This window comes from Eleutherodactylus coqui, chromosome 5 (genome assembly GCF_035609145.1).
Source record: "Eleutherodactylus coqui strain aEleCoq1 chromosome 5, aEleCoq1.hap1, whole genome shotgun sequence".
NCBI lineage: Eukaryota > Metazoa > Chordata > Amphibia > Anura > Eleutherodactylidae > Eleutherodactylus > Eleutherodactylus coqui.
This window is the reverse complement of record NC_089841.1, coordinates 200599726-200617608: the sequence shown is the minus strand read 5'-3', so window position 1 is coordinate 200617608 and position 17883 is coordinate 200599726. Positions and strand designations below refer to the sequence as shown.

The window sequence follows — 17883 nt, the reverse complement described above, 5'->3', positions numbered from 1 at the left end:
GCACAGGGATGAATGAACTGTGATGGCGCCACCATCATGTGATCATAGGTGGAGCATGTATCTCATGCACGGACGGACAGGTGGTCATCAGTATTTTGACTAACCAGGGGTCCCGTAGATTTATATGTAGTTTAGAGATACAGCGCATACAAATCTACTACCTGATCCGTATATTTTATGGCGTACATCATGACATACTTCCACGATTAAATGCTTTAACATTGTGGACGTGTTAAAATTCGCTTTTGTTCTTCCAACAGCCCATCACGCACATACTTACGGCTTATTTCGCACACATCCATGCCCACCTGAGCGATTAATTATTCCGTCTAAACACTATCAAATGAACAAGTGAAATAACGAGAAATTTAAAGGATTATCTACATGTTTAAACACTCATCGTTTGAAAGCAAACATGTTGTTAGCTCAGACGTACCATATATCACTCCATGTAAAAGCACCATTACATGCCGAGTTTCTACAAATTATGTCCTTTGCGTTGCAAAGAGGGGAATCCACTTCAAAATTGCATCAAAATCCGCATGTAAAACATGCTAATTTTGCAGCACATTTCTTTGTGGCATATTCTTACAACACACGTAAACCCACGCTTAGGACACATTCATACATGACGAAAATCAACCGTAGCCAAATCAGCACCTAAATACTTTGCATTTGGCCACGTTTTAAATTGTGGGTCAGCTGTGAAATTTAACTCTTGTATTTCAAGGGTTGAATTATGCGGTATAAATCTGTAGCATAAGTAGACATGTTGCTGATTTAGGCTGCCTTTACACGTGTGAGAAATTCACGCAAATTTTGAGTCATGCGAGAGTGTGACAAAACAGAGAATTATGAAACCAGTCATTTCCAATGGCCTCATTCCCATTTTCAATGTTTCCTGTCATGCGATGTTGCGAAATTTGGAAATCGCTGCCTGCCCTATCTTTCTGTGTTTTGCTATTTTTTCTCGCCCATGTTACCCTATGGAGCCTCCGATTTATTGCAACGCACGAACTTTCGATGTTGATGCGATGCTTTTTTAACATTAGCAACTCCTGTTGTAGTCTGTCGCGCGAGAAAATTGCAGGCAGCAGCGACACGATGCAAGATTATTTTCCAGGAATAAGCACTCTCACTCACGGTTACAGGCTCACCCGTGATCCCGGTGGGAAGAAAAAAAAAAGACCTCTCTGGAGTCCTTCCTCAAGATGGCTGACCCGTACCAGACCTACTTCATGCTCTGCTTCTTGTTGCGCTCCCTCTCCCCAGTTTCTCCTCACCGTGTCTCTCACTACTCTTCCTCTCACTGCACATACGTCTGCTCTGTTTGCTTTCCTTAGGATGAGTCCTCAGTCCCCTGTGCACTTGCGGTCTTCCTGTGCAGGACCTTTTCTTCTCTCCCTCTCCTTACTAATCATGGAATCCCTTCTCTGTTACACCACTGTCTATCAACCAATCCCAAAAACCTCAAACGCCAGCCTGGCCAATGAGAAATGGGCTTGTCAGCAACCAATAGAAAAAACAGAATTGAGTAAAGTATCAATAGGAAGATTGGTATCCTGATCAGACACCCTTACAAAAACCCTGCCTTAGCTCTTAGCAGATGAAGCTGCTCTTTAAGGGCTTAAACAGACAAACGTGTTTGCACACATTTTTGCGTGTGTGAAACTCACAGTCGCAAAATGTGATTTCAATGGGTTCTTTCTCATGGGCGTGTTTCTCGTGTGCAATTCCTGCATACGAGAAAAGATAGGGTTTGCCCTATCTTTCTGCATGTTATGCAGAAAGCTGCCATACAATTCTATGGCAGGTTAAAAAAAACAATGGGAAGGGTGTAACCCTGCGGACAACACTTGTTCATGCACAAATACGCTCCGTTGCGGGGAGCATATTTGTGTATACGTTAGTCTGTTGAAGCCCAAAGGCTCTGTTCCTAAATACAGTACATCATTGCTTAAATTAGCAAAGTAGAATGACACAATGGATCATCCCAATGACACACCACTGCAATTTTTGGCGCTTTGACAGCAAGAAAAGTGCTGCATGCAGCATTATCCTTGCAGTCAAATCTGATGGAACTGTGGAACTGAGCCTCAACCAGCAATGTGAGCAAAGCCTACTATACGTATAGATTAATTGGCTTCATATAAAATTGGCTATAGTGTGTATGATTACAAGAAGGCCATAAAATAAGGTCCAGTTCTGCAGAGATGAAACCTTTACTACATGTGAATGATATTTACAGAAATTTGGGATCAATTCCCGCATTTTAACGAAATCTACATTTTAAGACACACTGGCAAGACTGAACGATGCACTTCCATGATGTAACATAGTGGCTTTTTTCATGCCTGCCTATAGTCCTGAAGAATGCATGCTTCTCCACACCTTGCAGGGTGATCTGATCTCCTGACCTTGCTGTAACAAAGAGTATACTATATCAGGATTACCTGTCATGTGTTCCTTTTCTTAGCAGGAAGCTGTTCATGCAAATTTCATACTTTGCTGGCCGTCTTTGTTTGCTTCGATCCATGGCAACAAGTACCAAGTAAATTAAAGCATTTGTCAAAGAGACAGGACTGTCTTCAGTTCTCTACATTTTTGGTTAGCTTTTATTATACCCAGTAGCTTGTATAGCTGTGTGTCAAGTATTCAGCTTAATCCTGTGTTGGGGGCATTGAGAGATCACATTATCTGGTAAGTGAAGCCTAGCTGTGTGGAGCTTTGCTATGTATAAAAGTGCGGTATTCTTGGTAAATACCCTGAACGATTTACACTGTATGTCATGATGCTTATCTGTTTGGTTTTTTTTTTAAGCTTGAAAAACATGGCTCTGGCCAGTGGGCATTGGGTACGAGGCAACGTTCTCGGAGATGTTCCAAGATCTCGGTATGTTTAATGATCATTATTTCTATTATTCTACTTTTATTTAGTAATCTGCCCTTGTAAGTTTTGAAAAAAAATCATATATTGACAGTGCAGCTATAGTGAAGAAAGTGTGAACTAGATACATTAGGAAAATGTTTACAAAGTGAGCCTACAATCTCTTTTATGTACACGCTATTTTGCTGTAATGGTTTACTTGTATGTAACAAAAAGATTTTAGACCATGCTCAAGACCTTAAAGGGGCTGTCAGGAGAAAAAAAATTGAAAATACTTTAGTGCCTACTACTACAATTTGAGGCTTCTTTCACACAAATGTTTTATCGCAGCTATGATGCCGCAAGAAAACGCCGGCTGAAAATCGTGACGGTCTGAAGCATTGGATTTTCCACAGTGTAAAATTGCCCAGACATTTCTACGCCAGCCGGAAAAGATAGGTCTTGATATATCTTTTGCCGGAATAAGTTGGCTGTTCCCATAGACTCCTATAGGAGCCTATGGGAACCATTAGAAAAGGGAAGGGGAGAGAGTTTAACAAAGGCTCACGTTGCTAAAGTCCCTCCCCCCACCCTTGCCAGCAGCTCCTATAGGCTGTAGAAGGAGTTTAACACGACTAAATCTAATAAGCTCCTGCCCCCTCCCTTTCATGGCAGCTAGCAAGAGGCGAGGGGAAGGAGGAGGGAGTTTAGCAGAGCTGAACTCTCTTCCCCTGGCCAAGGGTATTCTAGGCTGCGGCGTATATATTCGCCACAGCCCGGCCGTCTGAATGGGCATGAAAACGGGAGATTTAGCCGTGACTTGGCCATGGCTGACTCCCATTCATGCTGTTTTCGGCTGAAAATCGCAACGCCCATGTGAAGGAGCCCTAAGACAGTGACATCTGTAACCACTCACTGGTTGAAGTGAGTTGGTAATTTTCTGTAGTGGTCACATGCCCTTTTGTTGGCACCTCATCACTGCAGCAGGAAGCATAGAGCAGGAGTAACTGGGCACAGCCAGTAAATGAGTGGAAGGAGAACGGTTGAGGTGAGAATGCCTTCTTTTATGTTTCTACATAGTATTGAGCATTTTTCCAAATCAATTTTCTTTGGATCGCCCCTTTTAAATGCCCTTGAGTCAGATATGAATTAATCTTATATAAAAATATTGTTGGTGCACACAAAATTACCTGGAAGAGGTAAATCAAACTATAGCATACTAGCATTACAAATAATGAAAACACAGAACTAGGTACATAGTATCTTCATATAAAGCTACAATTTTTTAAATAGTGTAAAACTTACCATGGTTATGTTGCATTTATAAATGGGATTGGCCCATGATTAAATATTTCATTTCTCTGATCACACCAAGGATAGATTTTTCTATAGAAATCTTTTTTTTAATAATCCTATTGCTTGATTTTGCTGTTACATTCTTGTGTTATGGTTCACCCTAATACCAGGCCTGGTTACAAGAAACAGTTTCTAATGCATAAATTCTCATTAGCTGGCCCGCTCTATAGATGAAGATCTACGAGGTGAGACTCAGCTACTAGACGTGTATTCACTTACACTGGTCACATTGACCGGAAATTCTGAGAGGGAATCGACCCCGTGCCAACCTATGATGCAATTATAGGTCCTGAAGGAGGTATGGAGCGAGCTCAGTGTTGACCACGGAAAGTAAGTGGTTAACAGAGGGATGGAACTTCTTCTATTAGCCCCATCAGTCCCTAATAGGATTGTATTATATGAGCAATCAGAAGATTGCATGTTTAAGACCCTACGGAGCACAAAAGAAATTAAAATAAACACCTTTTATCAAGCCAAAATTCATTTCTTTTATGCATTCCACCTCCCTACCCCAAAAAGGTAGTGCTCAAAAAGTCCTGTGCACTTCAAATTGACTCCAATGAAAAATACAAGTTGTACTGCATAATACAAATCCTCATAGAGTTCCATAATGGAAAAGCAAAAATGTTATGGGTCTTTGAATGAAGCCATGCAAAAATTGCCATTACACAATGCATGGAACCATCTGCAGAAAAACAGCTCTATACATACAGACACTTATTCAGGGGAACTGTTACAACCAGTGGGTGTGGACTAGAGATGGGGTCGGATAAAGCAGTTACTCGAGTGAGCATCGCTGTTCTCGAGTAACTGCTTACTGTTCTGAGCGAGCTCGGGGGGGGGGGCAGCGAGGGGTAGCGGAGGGGAGAGAGAGATCTCTTACTCTGCCCCCTCCCCCCCCCCCCCCCCCCGCTAACACTTACCGCCCCCTCCACTCGAGCACGCTCGGGCCAGTAAGCAGTTACTCGAGAAGAGCGATGCTCGCTTGAGTAACTGCTTTATCCGAGTGGGCTTGCTCATCTCTAGTTTGGACCCACTGTGCCAACTAACCGGTTTGACTTTGGGCTAAACCTAAGGGTGTTATTCTGACGATTTCCCAGTATTCATCTTTTAATCCCTGTACAGGGATATGGCCTTCGCTGCAGGGAACCAAACACCAAACAGGCTGCTACCTCCTGGGATAGTCCTAGTGTAGTTGGCGTCTTACTCGCAGGGGCCGGCAACACTGGTGCAGCGCACCACGAGAAAGGCCAAAGTGCACAGTGTCACAAGGGCGAGGTTCAAGGCAAGCAGAGTTCAAGTAAATCCAGGTAATGTTTCCAAGGTTCATGGTAAGCAGGGTTCAAGCAAATTTAAATAACAAGTTCAAAGGTTGGTGCACGGAAATCAGAAGCAGAATACCTTCACTTGCAACAAGAAACAAACAAACACCAAAGCTCAGGCAAGGAGGAGCATCTCTGGGCAAGTTAAACAGGAGAGTAACGGATCATTAGCTTGCAACTTGGCTAGGAGCACTGGGAAGGATTAACTCCCACATTACTGAAGATTAGTGCAGGTATAAGGCCACATTATACAGGGAGAGCAGGGCAACGCGTAACAGGAACAGTTGATCACCGGAGGTACATGGCATCTGTATATGGAGCAGAACTTGCCGTGTTTTTAGTGTGTGTATTTGACTCACTTGTTTGAAAAGTTGCATTGATATATGAATAAATGTATTAATGCACTTGAATTTGTTATTTTACAAAATGCAGGTACGGCCATGCTTTAACAGTCGCAGGCAATATTGCGTTCGTATTTGGAGGCTGCACCACTAACGAAGCTCTGGTAAGTGCCATCTTGCATTAACTCTGTTGCATTATTTTCAGTTGCTATTGTAATATTAGTTAAAACAAATTTCCCAGTTAACAAGCATTACATCTACACTGGATTATAGCTATTGCAGATAGAATACTTTCTAGAAATCGGTCAATTGCATATAATGTGGAAAAAAATCTGTAGTCAAAAATACTTTATTATTAACAGGGTTTTCCTATGAAACACAGTTTGATTTGCAATATGTCTGATAGCTGGGGATCTGACTGCTGGGGTTCCCACAATTCGCAAGGTTGACTGTGGCGTTCTTGGTGGAGAAGATATAACACCATTATTTTCTATGACAGATGCGAAAACAATGAGGGTGTGCAATGAACTTTTTCTAAATTTCCCATAAACCACAATGCAGAATGACAGAGCGTGTTAAACCACCTGTTCGGCGGGAAGAGGACCAGCCACTGATCTGAGATTTATTGCATATCAAATCTTTACAACAGACATGCCTAAGGCCTCATGCACACGGGGAAAATTGAGCAGTGGATTCTGCGCTTTTCAGCAGGTGCAGGTGATCCGCTGCTCAATGTGCCCATTGATGTGTGTGGAGATTCCTCTCTCTACGTACACCAGCGGATTTTATTTGCGGCCGCTCTGTGCCGAAATAAAATCGTAGCATGCTCTATTTTTACAGCAGATACGCAGGGATGGCTTCCATTGGAGTAAATGGAAGGCGTCCCTGCCACAGCACTTCTGCAATGATCATTGCGGTAGTGTTGTGGATCCGAGTCATTGCCTAGGCGACGGCGCTAAGAAATCTGTACTATGGCACATCCGAATACAGAAGAACAGATCCTCTGACAGGTACGCAGGGCCGCCGGCAGCGGGCACAGGGGGGATTTCGTGTGGGATTTCCCACACGGAATCCTTGCGTACCCGTGTGCATGAGGCCTAACATAGAAACTCTGCATTAGTAATTTGTGATGTTGTTATTGATATTATTTACTTTAGCACCATTAACCAAAAATACATGATGTTCTTGCGAGCTTTTGAACCTCTTAAGATTCTTCCTCAGGCAAGAAACTTGAGATGTTCGAAAGCTTCCTGTAACATCATGTATTTTTGTTAGCCATTAAAAGGTATCATATCTACAAGATTACTTGGTTTCTCTCACTGAGAACAATCACATTTTACTCTACTGGCTAACACGGTACCAAACTTTTTTTTTACATATACCAGTAGCACTGTGTTTGTGCTCTTAGTTGCTTAATGTTCACAGACACTTGTATATACAATTTCTTCATAATCTCATTCTCTTTAGTTACTCAGTCTCTATAGTTACTTATCTGTGAACACACAACTCGCCTCTGACTGTCTCACTCTAATAATCCTTATGATGTTCTCTCTCTCAGTCGTAGCAGTTTAACATTACCCTGACTGCGGTTACAATGGTCCAAACTATCCAGACAGGAGGCTCCAGGGGATTTCTTCAGCTGTATCTCAAGCTACTTTTATCCTTTGTATCAGGAAGCATCCAGTTCTCCATTAGCGGCACACGGCTTCAGCCAACACCTGATTTCTGCTCAGACCCCTCTCTTGTGCGCTTCAACAATGTGGGAATCACAACAAGCCGTACATTTTATACCTTCATAGGCACCACTCTGCAGGGCTAAATGTGCCCTCTTATTCATTCACCAGACACACTCACCAGTTATGCTTAGTAGCCAGTGAATAACACCAAAAACATGGCTCCCATGTTTGGGAGCCACACAACGTCCACGCAGACAACAGCAGAAACTATCACACTTCTTCCAACTGCCTAGTTACATGCAGTACTCGTGTATCTTTTAATACCTCTTATAAACATTACAAACTATGTCACTCAGTTACAATATGCAAATTTACAATATCTCAAATATATGGAGTCATGCAATAAACAACATATTTCCTATGCGAATCCTCCATTACATAGCAGTAATCAGCATTGTTTCTAATAATCCTTTTTAATACTCACTACTACTTTAGTTTTATACAATACACAATATTTCTTTTGTATATATTACCCAAAGAAATGTAATATTTGCGTCACTTTTTAATATATGCATAATGATTTACATTACTCTTTTTACTAAACATTACATTTTCATTACTTCTCTGGCTAAATTCAAGCATTTAATGACCTTTTTGAGTAGGCTCGATTACACTACATCATTACTAGAATTCACTATCTATAATAACATTGGACTATCTATTTTGGGTTAACTTTAAGTTATAAGTTAACCTTATAGGAGGATATGAAGTACAGTTGGGTTTAACCCCTTAGTGACGAAGCCTGTTTGCGCCTTAGTGACGGAGCCAAATTTTGGAAATCTGACATGCGTCGTTCAACGTGGCATAACTCAGTAAAGGCTTTACATATCCCAGTGATTCTGACATTGTTTTTTCGCCACATGTTGTACTTCATTTAGATTGTAAAAAGAGACCGATATAATTTGTGTATATTTATTAAAAGTACCAATATTGGAAAAATTTTGAAATTTTGTCATTTTTTCACATTTTCAACCGTAATATCTCAAATATGTCCAAACATACTGTACAAATTTTTGATAAGATATGTATTTCCATCTGTTTACTTTATTCTGAATGCACACTTGAAAAACTTTTGTGTTTTTTTTAACCATTTAGAGGACGTACAAATTTAACATTACTTTTCAGCATTTTGAGGAGCACTTTGTTTTCCTGCACCAAGCCAAGTTTGCAGAGGCTCATAAGTGTCAGAATAATAGATACACCCACAAATGACCCCATTTTAAAAACTACATCCCTTAGTGTATTCACTGAGGGGTATCATGAGTATTTTGACCCCACCAGTTCTTTTCAGGAATTAGTTCAATTTAGGGGACAAAAAATAAAATTTCATATTTTTGCAAATATGTCATTTTAAAGACATATTTTTTTCCTATAGAGCCCATGAAAATGAGGATTTACACACCAAAATGGATACCCCCGTTTCTCCCGTGTTCAGAAACATACCCATTGTGGCCCTAATCTTATGTCTGGATGCATAACGGGAGCCAAAATGAAAGGAGTAGTCGGTGTCTTTCAGAACATAAATTTTGCTTGAAGGCGTTTTAGGCCCCATAGCACTTTTGTAGAGCTCTTGAGTGGCCAAAACCAAAGAGAACCCCCACAAGTGACCCCATTTTGAAAACTAGACCCCTTAACGAATTTATCTAGGGGTGTACTGACCATTTTGACCCCACAGTTTTTGAATGAATTCAAGCCAAGCAAAAGGAAAAAATTGTGATTTTCATTTTTTTGTCAATTCTGTCATTTTAAAAACTGCTTTTTTTGTACCGCACACGCATGAATGAAGCCTTTCATCCCAAAATGGATACCCCTGTTTCTCCCGTGTTCAGAGACATACCCATTGTGGCCCTAATCTTATGTCTGGATGCACAATGGGGCCCAAAACGAAAGGAGTAGTCGGTGGCTTTAAGAACATAGATTTTCCTTGAAGGAGTTTTAGGCCCATAGCACTTTTGTAGAGCTCTTGAGCGGCCAAAATCAAAGAGAACCCCCACACGTGACCCCATTTTGAAAACTAGACCCCTTAATGAATTTATCTAGGGGTGTACTGACCATTTTGACCCCACAGTTTTTGAATGAATTGAAGCAAAGCAAAAGGAAAAAATTGTGATTTTCGTTTTTTTGGCAATTCTGTCGTTTTAAAAACTGCTTTTTTGGTACAGCACACACATGAATGAAGACTTGCACCCCAAAGTGGATACCCCTGTTTGTCCCGTGTTCAGAGACATACCCATTGTGGCCCTAATCTTTTGTCTGGATGCACAACGGGGCCCAAAATGAAAGGAGTAGTCGGTGGCTTTCAGAACAGAAATTTAGCATGAAGGTGATTTAGACCCCATTGCACACTTGTAGAGCCCTTGAGCGGCCAAAACGACAGAGAACCCCCACAAATGATCCCATTTTGAAAACTAGACCCCCTAACGAATTTATCTAGGGGTGTACTGTGTATTTTTACCCTACAATTTTTGAATAAATCTAAGCAAAGCAGTAGGAAAAAAATTACAATTTTTCATTTTTTTGGCAGTTGTATCAATTTAAAAACTGTTTTTTTGTACAGCACACATAGGGATGAAGACTTTCACCCCAAAATGGATACCCCTGTTTGTCCCGTGTTCAGAACCATACCCCTTGTGGCCCTAATCTACTTAAAGGACGCATGGCTAGGCCTATAATGGAAGGAGCACCCGTTGGATTTTAGGGTACAACGGAATAAATTCCAGGCCCCATTGCCCAATTATAGAGTCATTGAGCATCCAAAACTATAAAGACCCCCACAAATATCCCCATTTTAAAAACTAGACCCCTTAACGAATTCATCTAGGGGTGTACTGCGTATTTTGACCACACAGTATTTAAATTAATTTCAGCAAAGCAGAAGAAAAAAATTACAATTTTCATTTTTTTGGCAATTTTGTCAATTTAAAAACTTTGTTTTTGTACAGTTTACATAGGAATGAAGACATTCACCCCCAAATGGATCCCCCCGTTTGTCCCGTGTTCAAAAACATACCCATTATGGCCCTAATCTACTTACAGGAAACATGGCAAGGCCTGTAATGGAGGGAACACCCGTTGGATTGCAGGGCATAACTGAATAAATTCCAGGCCCCATTGCTCATTTGTACGGAATAAAAATTGACTCCCTAAAATCCCCCCCCCCCCCTCCACGCCCTTTTCGGCGTTCCCCAAATCTTAGATAAAAGTAATAATGTGAACTGTGTAGTATTTCCAAAGACGGGTAATTATGGAGGCTGGTTGGGATGGGCACATGGGGCAATAAAACCGTGTATCCCATCTCCTCTCATGCTTTTTGGGAGTCATTTTTTGACCTCAGTGGCGGGGATGGGGTGTAAAAAGTGGCGCTCCGTGAGTCTCCGTAAGCTTGATGAGGTGCGGCGGTCTCACACAGAAGGCGCTCAACAAGCTGCTCCTGGAACTGCAGGAAGGCGAGCGTTCCCGGGGCTTCTTGTAAATTGCGCATTATAGGTAGCGGTCTGAATAACGCCGGGCTCACACAGCCGTAGGTGGATCCCAGCTGTGAGCCCGGCTGTGACCCTGCGTACGGCCGCGTAATGTACTGCGCATAACTGCGTACTTACACGTGCGGTCATGCGCAGTACACTTTTTTTGTTGTTGTTTGTATTTCCCGCACCGTCGCTTAGCGATGACGCGGGTACCCGCAGCCCGTATACAACGTAGTTGCGTATGTGGGTATATCCGCGACCACGGAGCACAATGGGCTCTATGTTGCGGATATCCGCGGTAAAATAGAACCTGCTGCGTTCTCTTTTCTGCGAGTGGATTATGCAATTCCAACCCGCTAATGTGAGCGGAATTGTGTAATCCAATGCGATTGATCTGCGTATTACCGCTAATCAAACGCATGCGGAATCCGTAATTCCTATCCGGTCATGTGAGACCGGCCAAAGGTAGATCGCTACCATTTTTTCACGTGACCGGGGACCGCTCAACGAGGCCACCCGTCACTGCTCCAGGCTCTCGGTGACCGTTGGTCGCCGAGAGCAAGGAGATATTAAGTTTCCTGGGCTCCCCGACTCCTGCGCATGTGTCCGGTGTTTTGCCAGCGGTCGCATGCGTAGAATACGGGAAAGTTCACGGAAGAAGATTGCGTCAGGGTGCAAATATGGAGGCCTCTGGTAAAAAATGTTCTCTCCTCTCACCGATCGCATCAGTGAGGGGAGATGAAGCGTCACCTTTTTTTAACTTTTACGTGATCGCCATTATTCTTTGGATAACGGCGAACACGTGATCAGGAACCGCTCACCGCGGCCCCCCGTGAAATCTCCAGGCTCTCGGCTAAGTTTTGTAGCCAGGAGCAGGGAGATTTTAAAAAACCACGGCTTTTGCGCATGCGCCTGCCACATTGGTGACGGGCGCGTGCGCAGAAGCTGGGTTGAGGTCCGCGGATAAATCCGCAGGCCTTAGGTACGTCATTTCATCCTCCCTCACGGATATGATCCGTGGGGGGAGATGAAACGCAAGCTTTTTAAAACTTTTTTTTTACTTTTTTTACTTTTTTTTTTTACCTTTTACCCCTTTTTTTATTTTATTTTTTTTACTTTTTGCACTTTTTTTTTACTTTACATGATCACTGTCATCCATTGGATGACAGTGATCATGTCCCTGGTGACATCCCTCTGCTCTTGGCTACACATGGCAGCCAGGAGCAGAGCAATTTTGAATTTCCCGGGGCTCGAGCCCCTCTGTGCACGCGCCCGATGTCAATCATCGGGCGCGCATGCGCAGACGGGGATTTCGGGTCCCGGGACATCGGGACATCGCAGAGGACCGGGGGTGAGTATCTTCACCTCCCCTCATGGATCCGATCCATGAGGGGAGGTGAAACTTTACTTTTGTTTTACTTTTTAAACTTTTTCGCTATCACCGCTATCGCAATGGATAGCGGTGATCGCGGGCCCGGGGTCCCCGGTAACACCTCCTGGTTCCCGGGTACCTTCAGGAGCCGGGAGCCAGGAGATTTTAAATTTGCCGGGGACACCCGGGCTTCTGCGCGTGCGCGTGACGTCATCGTCAGGCGCGCATGCGCAGAAGGCCGCCGGTGGGTCCGGGAAGACCAGATCTCCGGGGGACACCGCCGACAAGCCGTGTGAGTATTTTCAGCTGCCGCGATGGATCCGATCCATCATAGCAGCTGAATTACTACTTTTTTACACTGTTTTATTTACTTTTTTGCGATCGGCGCTATTCATTTTATAGCGCCGATCGCAATGCCGGGGGGGACTGCCCGCATCCTGGGATGACAGCTCCATGCTGTCGGCTACCTGCGGGCACCGACAGCATGGAGCTGTCACGTCCTCAGGCCAGTGGGCATCAATCCAAAGAGGATGCATAAAACTACGTCCTCTAGGATTAAGGCCCACTTTCTGAGGACGTAGTTTCCCGATGGGGCCGTCGTTAAGGGGTTAAATATGTAGCATAAAAACTAATACAATGGATGACTTGAGGTTACACAGTACCAGACTAGAACAGGAAGAGAGAGAGAGAGGCCTACCCATGAGGGCTTAAAGTCTACTAGTTTTTTTCCAGATATGGAGAAAAACAGAGTATTTTCTCCTCTTTCTGACCAATTATGATGGATTTCTATAATATACCGTATATACTCGAGTATTAGCCGACCCAAGTATAAGCCGAGTCAATAAGTTTTGCCACAAAAAACTGGGAAAACTTATTGACTCGAGTATAAGCCGAGCTATACTCGAGTACATACTGGGTAAAAAAAACCCCTCCATACTCACCTCCCAGCCGGTGTCTGTGTGGCAACCTGCGTGAATTCTCCCCGCTGTCATCCCCACAGTCCTCTCTGCTCAGCTCTTTCATCTTTGTTAGTGCTGTGTAAGTAAGCGCTGTGATTGGATTGAGTGCCAGCCAATCACAGCCGGCACTCGATCCAATCACAGCGCTGATGGTGGGGGATTTGAAAGCCAAGCAGGGAGATGACAGTGGGGAAAATTCTAAAGCAGCTTGCAATTGGCTGTGAATGATCGAGCGCTGGCTGTGATTGGCTGACACTCGATCCAATCACAGCGTTGACAGCTGGGATGACAGCAGGGAGATTTCCAGCAGCTTGCAACATCGCCACTGGGAACACAGGAATTCAAGCAGCTTGCCGCACCATCGCCGGGGACACAGACGCCGGCTGGGAAGTGAGTATGGAGGGTTGTTTTTTTAACCCTTCCCTGACTTGAGTATATATATCCAAGGATAATAAATTGTTGTATTTAGTGTGAATAATAATAACAGTTTCTTTTGAGAGCAACATGAAAAGTCATATAAAAAAGGCAAAATAAAAAGTTTGAAAGCCACATGTCAATAATCTCATTGAAATAGGTGGACATGATTCTTGAAAAAAAGATTACTCATATTATTATTATGATGTTTACTGAAAAAAGTTATTTCTTATATATTTACTGTATACATTTCTCTTTCTATAGGGCAAGAAAGCAGAATATTTCAATGACTTTTACATGCTTTCAGGTAAAATTCCTGTTTCTTCAATTATATAGATTATACACAGTAACTGAAAATGTCAAATGGTGCCAAGTTTGATAAGTTTTATATAATTCTGACAATACATTATTAACGTCTTAAGGGCGCCTTCACACTTGCGATCGTGATATCGCTGCTTTAACACAATTGTCAATAGGACCTTCTAATGTTAATAACGCATCGCACAAAAATCGCAAGTTTGTGCTTTACGATTTTTGTGCCATACGTTTTTAACACTAGAAAGGCAATAGCATGTTCAGAGCAAACAGAGTAAATGTTAAACTGGCTCTGGCCACCCAATTGTGTCTCATCTAACTCAACTCCAAATGAAGGTGTAGCTGGTGTAGATTGCAGATTTGGTGCATAGATGGCCAGGGGATGTGCTAAATATATTAAGAGACTTGTGCTTTCTGATACATTTGGCATAGCTTCACCCACAGAAATTTTGACTTAGACCAATGTATAAAACAGCAGTCTAAGTAAATATGCCACCGTGTATCTTACGCCCAGTACCCTTGACATATTGCTAATATTGTCAGGAAAAGCTGTGTCCAACCAGACATTTCCCCTGCAGTGGCCATTTCTAGAAATAGTCTGCAATAGATGGAAATTTTGAGTCCACCAGAGTGGAAGCCTCTTGTATAGGCTTAAAGAGGATCTTCTGAGCTGTAGGGAGGTGTCCCGAACAAGGGACTGCACCCATTATGACATCCATATGTAATCCATATATCATCAGTAACACCTTGATGACACAACCGCTTTAGCTGTTGGAGAGGAGTTTGTGCTTTAGTACATCTGTCTATAAATGTTGGGTATGACTTGATTTATATAATGGCATCCCTTTGTTTAGTCTAACCTTCATCACCAAATGTACAGCACTCCGGTCTCCACATGGTTGCTGATGTAGAGACATATGGCCAGACTTGTACATCAGCAACGGCCTCCATTGACTAACATTATAGATGGGAAGGGAAACTAACACGTGTAATGCCATGCTCAGTGTCAGGCCTCATTCACACGGGCGCTGTGGGCACGCATTAGAGGTGCGCACAGAACGCGCTTTTTCATAGGAACCAATGGGCTCCTTTGGAAGTGTTCACATGGATGATTGTTAGACGCGAGGAATCCACACATCAAAGATAGGTCATGTGAGTGCAAACTCACATGTCAACTCTGAGGTGCGGATAAAGATAAGACATGACCTATCTTTGCTGTGTGCTGTCCATACACTCCTATGGGAGCTGGAAAGCACACACCACACAGCTCGAATCGTGTGAACGGGCTATTTCAAAGTAGTTAGAATTAGCCTATTCACGCGATCTTTAGAGCAGTGTAGCCGCGAGCTATGCATGCCGCTACACTGCGGCCGGACAGCGCTCGTGTGAAAGAGCCCTCATTCACCGGAGACCACAGATGGTCTGGTCACATGCCCCTACATCAGTGGCCATAGTGGGATGTTTAGCTTTAACTTAGACATTGGTTAAAATGACTCTGCCTTTGATAAATGTAAGCCTTTATATACTCTTTCCTCAAAGTTAAAGTTAAAGTTTTAAAAAAATTGACATTTTATAAAAGTATGGCTACGTGTTTCTTTGCAGAAAAGTTTGCTAAAGCTTGGAATAATGCCAACTCCTTAATTCATTGTATTCTAATATTGTTATACATTTTGAAATGTATAACAATATTAGAAAAATATGAGTAAGTGTAACCTGAGAAGTTATAGAATGTTCCACAAAAACACGGAATATTTTGAAATCACTTCATGCAATGATTTTACAAAATAGTTTAAGGGTATTGTAATCTGTGCACTATATATATATATATATATATATATATATATATATATATATATATATATATTGTAGCAATGCAGGGCGAAACACACCAGGCCATGACCAAATGCTGAGTGTCTTGTCTTTATTCAGACTTGATGAACAAAACAAAAAGCACTGGCATTCTCCAGATAACAGAAAGTTCAAGGAAAGTCCTTTTAAATAAGCAGTTCAGCAATAGTAACACAAAAGTCTTTGTAAACTCCAATAGGGCAAAGTAAAGCAAACCTTCCCAGCAGCATGGTGCAGTGTCTCCAGCTCAGCACTCTCTGTGAGCCTCTGCTGCTCACACAGGACGCACACCTCTTTCAGACTGCAACCTGCACCCATTTATGCACCTCACCTGTCTGGGCCAGGTGGAACTGAGTACTAGAGTGAGAAACGGACCGGGTTTACATCACAGATGCTAGTAGTCTCTGCGATATGTACCGTCCGTCCCACACTACCTCTCACTCTACTACAATATATATATATATTGTGCACAGATTACAATGCATATGTTATTTCTACCAGATGCGCAATGGGATTAAAATGCATTTTGCACTGGTATAATCCCTGCTTATTTATTGCTTTGGTTCTTTACTTTTACTACAGATGCCCAGGGTATTAGGCATGAATTTTTATCTGGGCAGGGAGTAGAATGAAGAAGCAGATTGCATGAATGATTCATAAAAAGCCTCATGATAGCATAATAGTTGCATATTTTGTGAGCGTTGATACTTCATAAACTTCTGTATAACCTCCAGCTTCATCTCTCACATACCAAGTGTTATTTATATTTGAAGAATAAGTAGAAAAGGGTGTTCTGATTCTAGTTGTTTTTTACATGCTTCTTATACAACATCTTTTTATGTTACTTTAAAAAAAATTACATTTTTATATCAAAAACTTCAGTTCTGACCTGTTTTGGGCCTTCAGGATGAAGCGATTTTATTCATTCTTTTCCTTTGATGCATTAAAAGAGCAAACTGTTTGATGGATTGTCTTTATGTGGGACCAGTTATAGCATTTTGGCACCCTTGACTCAACCTAGATGTATAAGGGAATATTTTCATGGGATGAGCTAAAGTTTCTATTAGTACTATTTTTGGGATACAAAAAATTAATTAGCTATTATACAGTTTTTTGGGTCGATGGAGAAAACAGCAATACTGCCATAGTTTCTTTGTAAGTATTTTCCATGCCATGCACCATGCCCTTTAAATACCACGTTAACTCTATTCTACATGTCATTGCGAATTTAAAGATACCATACATAGTTTTTTTGTACTGTTTTTTTTAATTTTTTTAAAATAAAATATTTTAAATGGAAAAATAAGTAAAGTTTTGGGGGGCCGGAGATTTTGCTTTTATTTAACTTTATTGAACTTAATTTCACGTTTTGTTTCTCTCAAATGTTTTTGCTAGCCCTTAGCTGCCATGGAAAGCAAGTAACACTCCACAATGTATCATTAGGAAACAGATGGTATGATAGAGGCAGACTCTCTGCTCTATCATAGTTCTTAAACCCTAGCCGACATCTGATGCGCATGTTTGTCAGATGTCGCAGGGAGTGTATGAGCAGGCTCAGCTTTGGTACATAACTGACATCTGCTTGTAATGGCAAGGAAATAATGCAAATACTGTATGTTTAACCATAGAATCATAGATAGAATCATGGAATAGTAGAGTTGGAAGGGACCTCTGTGCTCATCTGGTCCAACCCCCTGCTCAGTGCAGGATTTACTAAATCATCCCAGACAGATATTTGTCCAGCCTTTGTTTGAATACTTCCATTGAAGGAGAACTCACCACCTCCCGTGGCAACCTGTTCCACTCATTGATCACCCTCACTGTCAGAAAGTTTTTTCTAATATCAAATTTGTGTTTCCTCCCTATCAGTTTCATCCCATTGCTTCTAGTC

At 42.1% G+C, this 17883-nt stretch overlaps 1 protein-coding gene across 1 annotated transcript in view; it reads left to right on the top strand.

Annotated features, from left to right (window-relative positions):
• The first annotated feature begins 2573 nt into the window (after positions 1 to 2573).
• The window catches only part of LOC136628284 (rab9 effector protein with kelch motifs-like), a 67410-nt gene continuing 52100 nt past the window's right edge, over positions 2574 to 17883 (top strand). Inside the window, exons 1-4 of the mRNA XM_066604063.1 lie at positions 2574 to 2700; positions 2821 to 2892; positions 5976 to 6048; positions 14094 to 14136. Of these exons, the coding sequence (XP_066460160.1) occupies positions 2831 to 2892; positions 5976 to 6048; positions 14094 to 14136 (178 nt within the window). The 5' untranslated portion in view covers positions 2574 to 2700; positions 2821 to 2830. The remainder of the gene's footprint in view (positions 2701 to 2820; positions 2893 to 5975; positions 6049 to 14093; positions 14137 to 17883) is intronic.